This window comes from Cyprinodon variegatus, unplaced genomic scaffold (genome assembly GCF_000732505.1).
Source record: "Cyprinodon variegatus isolate N-32 unplaced genomic scaffold, C_variegatus-1.0 Scaffold602, whole genome shotgun sequence".
In the NCBI taxonomy this organism is placed as follows: Eukaryota; Metazoa; Chordata; class Actinopteri; order Cyprinodontiformes; family Cyprinodontidae; genus Cyprinodon; species Cyprinodon variegatus.
The window spans coordinates 261108-266542 of record NW_015151055.1 but is presented as its reverse complement, the minus strand read 5'-3'; the positions used below and the strand labels follow the sequence as shown (position 1 = coordinate 266542).

The following is a 5435-nucleotide window of genomic DNA, read 5'->3' as shown; positions in this document are numbered from 1 at the left end:
ATTTCCCAAACAAGATCTCAGATATTTTTTTCTTAGTCTAAGTGCTTTTTTTTCTGTTTAGACAGTTTTCTATTTTATCTGAATCCACAAATGTTAAACCACTGGCGCCACCTAGCGGGGGGGGGGGGGGGGGATTTTAACAAGAAGTTAAACCTCAGCATTTTGCAACTGATGTTTCAAAGTACAGTCAGTTATTTCTCCTCTACAGATGTTAAAGGTTTAGCCTGATTCAATGTCTGTGTGTCAAAACTTTGTATCTTTTATGAAATAGCTGTAAATATTATCAGTTGTATGTTTTAGTGCCGGCGACCCAGAATCCCTGGAAGGAGCTAAAAATTAGGGTTATGGTGAGGAGCACATTGCCAAGGATAATTCCTCACAATATGTCAAAAGGATTAGTTTGCTGTGATTCCAAAGTTTTTGGGTCTAAATCTGCATATTTAATCCCAGAAATATGGCCTCTGAAATCTGATGTTAAAATCACCTCAGAATGTTTTAGTTCAACCACATAAAGACTGTTTTATTCAGCAGGGAAGTTAGATTAACAATAATAAAGTTTTCAAAGAGCTTCGAAAAGTCTTTTAAAGTTAAAAGTCGAAGCACCAAGTGTCCCTCTTCCTCCCCCCTCGCGCGCGCGCGGGCGCGCAGCGACCATGTGACGCGGATGCCCCCTGTTCGGGTTACAGAGAGAGGGAGGCATCAGATGGAGGCAAACCTTCAGCGGCCAACAGTCCGTCAGTCACTCCGGCGGCGCTCAATCTTTTCCAGCGCGGATTGTCGGATCCACCGGGAGGAGAGGAAGGCCTCAGCAGCTGCAGCAGCTCCTGCGGATCTACATGACTTTTTCTGTCCTCTGCAGTTCAGCGACAGGCGCGCAAAGTCTGGGTTCATCCATAGAGAAGCTGCGAGCAAGTTCATAGGCGCAGAAGAGGGGGGTCCGGGGGGTGGGGGGGTATCACATGACCTCAAAGCTGACAGATACTTTTTTCTTATTAGTTCTAAGGATGTAAAAGAGAACATGGTAAGACAAAAAAAAAACACCTTAAAAATGAAACACCTGTTTCCGTTCATTCTGTTTGACAGATTAAACCACCTGATGAGTTTCTGATCAAAAACAGGATTAATCAGGATCTGCTGCTGCATGGCTGCTGCAGCGGTGGGTGGCCTGGACCATGCGGATGTTTGCAGCCTGTGGTTTCAGATACCAAACAAAAGTAACTTCCAAACGGACAGTTAACGTGTCACAAACAGTGCTTCATCAAATGACTCTGCCCTGAGTCACGTCAGAGTCAAGGACTGCTTGGCACGGCATGGGAAACTCTTCCAGGAAGGGTGAGGAGGAAGAGGAAGACGAGGGGGGGAAGGACGGAGAGGAGGAAAAGGCAACGAAAAAGGAGAAGGAAGTTGTGGAGGAGGTAGAGCTTCCGCTTGGGGTGGAGGAGCTGCTGGAGAGTGGTGATCCAGTGCTGGACCTCAGTTACCGTAAATTCAAGCGTCTTCCTCTGCGTGTTTGCGAGCTGATGCACCTGGAGAAGCTTTATGTTTGCGGGAACAGACTGCGCACCGTGCCTGACAGCCTCTCCCAGCTGCAGGGGCTACGGACGCTGGCCCTGGACTTCAACAAGCTGGATGACATTCCCCTGGCTGTGTGTGAGCTCACCAACCTCACCCATCTCTATGTGGGAAGCAACCGGCTGATGACCCTGCCGCCTGAGTTTACAAACCTGAAGAACCTGAGATGCTTCTGGATGGAGAGTAACTACTTCCAGACATTTCCACGGGAGCTTTATGACCTGCCAAACCTCAAGTCCCTACAGATGGGGGACAACAGGCTGAAAACGCTGCCTTCGGACTTCTGTCGCATGGCATCTCTAAAGGGACTGTGGCTGTATGGGAACCGCTTCGAAACCTTCCCCAAAGTCCTGCTGCGCATGGAGTCCTTGGAGATCCTGGACTTTGACCGTAACAAAATAACAGAGCTTCCCAGCCTGAAGCGTCTGCGGCCACTCCACCTATTTTCCTACGATCATAATCCGGTGATGGAACCTCCTAAAGTGGGCGAGGAGGTGATTCTGGTCGGGGAAGGGGCGGCGGAGTTCATGGAGGTGCGTGAGGCCAGGAAGGAGAGGCGACGCAAGGCCGCAGAGCAAGAGGCCGAGGAGTTGGCTCAGGCTGAAGAAGAGCGAGTGATCCATGGAATCCTAAAGAACTCCAACTCCAAACTCCTAGGAGATGAAGCTGCAGTGAACATGGAGGACTCCGATGTTAAAGAAGAGGAAACATCGATTAAGGAGGAGGAGCAGGAGGAATGCGTAGAGTTGCCAGGGACAGAGTGTGACGGAGCCGATCTTGAATACGATGAAGCAATTATTGAGTACGAGACTGAAGAGATCCTGTATGAGGGTGAGGGGTTTGAGTACGAGGGAGAGCGGCTGGAGTATGAAAACATTCCAATGGACTACGAATATGAAGACGGGGAGGAGCTGGAAGATACAGGCGGACAAGACCAGGGGGCATGAAAACCTGCCCGACCCTTCAGGTGGAAACACATGATGGAAAATACAGCAGATATGTGAAAAGAAGACATTCTCAGATGTGCTGCTAATTAAAAGTCTATGTTCAACTGTGAAAATGATTTATTTAGATTTCGTATTTCTGTAAAGCAACAACACCTGTGGCATCTCTCCCAACTGCACATTATCAGGTTGACTGTAACTTCTTGTTGGTTCTTATTAAATATTCAGCTGAATGAAGCTGCTTCTTTGTCACTGAAGATAAATAGTGTTTTTATTTAAAGGCTGATTCTGTTCACCAAAGTCAGTACCTGGGAATGTGTTTTAGTGCTATTTAGTAAAGCAAGGCTGTCTGCAGGTGAAAGAGATTCAAAAGAAAACAAATATTTGTGAGGAGGGTGTCGGTGCTGAGAAGCAGCATCAGAGGGATGAATGGCTGAGGTGCCAGGCCATAAAAGGTAAGTCCTTAAGGAGGCCTATAAACATGCAGTGGAAAGGAAAATGATGATGCAGAGTATTTCTAACGTGCAGGAGCCTGCTGGGCAGATATTCAGCTGTGTCATGAGTGCAGTGCATTCCTTCCTGTCACAGGCGGTGACTTTACTCTTCGTCTCTTCTAACGCTAAGCAGGCCAGGCTCTTGTTCTCTTCTCATTTCTGAACACATTATTCATGTGGGGCTCATGCCTGATCCACTCCTTTACGTCTGCACAGATCTTTTTCCTCGTATCTCATTAAAAGAGTGAAATATTGATCTCAGTGTTAGAATATTAATGGCCGTACTCATGTGGCAGTATCTTCTTACATTTGCAATGAGGACACCGAGGTTTTACATCTCTAAGTCTAATAATAATGGTATTATTAATAGAACAGACATAAGAATGTGAGAAATGAGCTCTAAAAAAAACCATTGGTCTCCAGAATTCCCCTCATAGCAATCTGATGGCATCTGTGGGAAGTAAATAAACTTCACAACCCACAGGACCCAAAGGATCCAGTGCTAGCATCCTGCTACCGTTTACTGGATTATTGCCTCTTTCTGACTGGCTGAAGCTTTTTCAGTGCATAACAGTCAAGTGAATAGAAGAAAGTAAATGTTTTAATTTCACAACAAAACATCTGAATAATGTGGTGGGTGGCTTTTTGTATCGGTAACTAATTTGACCCAAAAGAACCATCCTATCATCGTCTATAGCCCCTCATCCCTGCATGGTTGCAGCAGGTCCAGCTTTTATCTTCAGCAGCCAGAGGGATCAAACAGGTTCTCCAACATCACAAAAGCACAACTGAAAGTAACACATAAACTTGCAGCCTTATATTTTAAACTGTGGGAGGAGAAAAGCAAAGCACCATACAGAAAGAGGGGGATTTGAACCCACAACCTTCTTGCTGTTTGGAGCACCGGTCCCAGCTATATGTAGAACAATGCTCATGCAGAGCAACTATGAACATAAATGTTCAGTTTTTCCAATGATGATAAAGTCTAGGTAGGGAGAGGAAAGAAAACTAATGAGTCTTTATGATTTCTTCTAACTATCCTTTTAGAAAGATCACTGTCGTGTTCATTTGATCATTTTTTGTGTCAATAAATTCTCCCATCTGAGCTATTATTCTCTGCAGCTCCTAAAACATTTTTGGATTTTTGATCTCTCTGGTGTTTTAGTTGCTCTTCATGATGATGTTTCTGTCATGACTCAGAACAGAGGACGCAGTATTCGAGGCAAGACAGACAGTGGAATTACTCAAAAGCATTTCAATAAAACACAGTAGCAGCGGCTAGGGCGTCCATCACAGGAAACTCTGTAAAAGGAAACACAGGCTAGTGACCATAACAGATGATGATTGCGTGAATGTCTGAGTCATTAACCTGGTTCAACAGTTCACCCCGTGTCCTGAGAACCAGGAAGGATCCAGCCATTGGACTGCCAACAAGATGCGGATGACGCCACCCAGACTGTCCCAGACGCTGCAGCCCCAGAGAACGGAGAACAAGCAGGAGTCCAATGTCAGGTCAGGCAATGTGTTCAGACAGGAACAGGCTGGTTCAGAGGTCCAGGAGTCCAAAACCAGGTCAGGCAATCCATTCAGAACAAGAACAGGCTGGCTCAGTGGTTGAGCAGTACAACAGGTCAGGATCAGGTAATCAGAAAAACCAAGAAACTCTAAAAACACACTCACCTCTGGCTAAAGAGAACGAGATCTTCTTCCCTAACTGGATGTAAGCACTTTAAATAGAGGGGAGGGGCGGCCTAGTGGTTAGGGCATAGAGATGGGAATCCTGAGGTTGTGAGTTCGAGCCCCACTCCCACAGCCTGCCACTCTGGGTCCCTGAGCAAGACCCTCAACCCAACACTGCTCCCCAGCTGACGCACCATGGCAGCCCCCTGCTCACCAAGAGGGGGGGTTAAACGCAGAGAGTGAATTTCTCCAATATTCAATTATTAATTATATTATAAATAGAGGCAGGAGCAGTTGGATCAGATCAGCAGGGATTAGAAACCAGGCAGGGTTAGACAGGTGAATGGAATGAACACTGAAGCCAGTCATCAGTGCAAAGATCATGACGGTTTCTTTACTAATGTTAACAATTTTACAAACAACATGCACTAGTCTAGGGATAACCTGCACTTCATTTGATGCGTTTTAGGTTTTTGGATTAAAGCTTTTAAATTGTCATTTTGTTAAAAGATTAAATGAAGACTTTGCATATTTTATCTTCAACATTAAAACTGTGAGATGATTTTTGTAGAATTTCACAGACAATTCCCAATAAAAATAATTAGAGGTTTGTTATTCCAGTATAACGTTGACAAACCTCCAATGTGCTGATGTTGCTCCAGAACATTTGCAGCAGTATAAAGATGTATTACACACAGTTTGTGATTTGAGATTGTTATTTAGTCCGGACATGTGGCTCACAGCT

General features: G+C 45.4%; 1 protein-coding gene across 1 annotated transcript; it reads left to right on the top strand.

Annotated features, from left to right (window-relative positions):
- The first annotated feature begins 969 nt into the window (after positions 1-969).
- Positions 970-2741, top strand: lrrc10b (leucine rich repeat containing 10B). The gene has a single exon (XM_015392681.1). It carries the CDS (start codon positions 1311-1313, stop codon positions 2517-2519), a length of 1209 nt encoding a protein of 402 aa, XP_015248167.1. The 5' UTR covers positions 970-1310; the 3' UTR covers positions 2520-2741.
- Positions 2742-5435: the final 2694 nt, after the last annotated feature.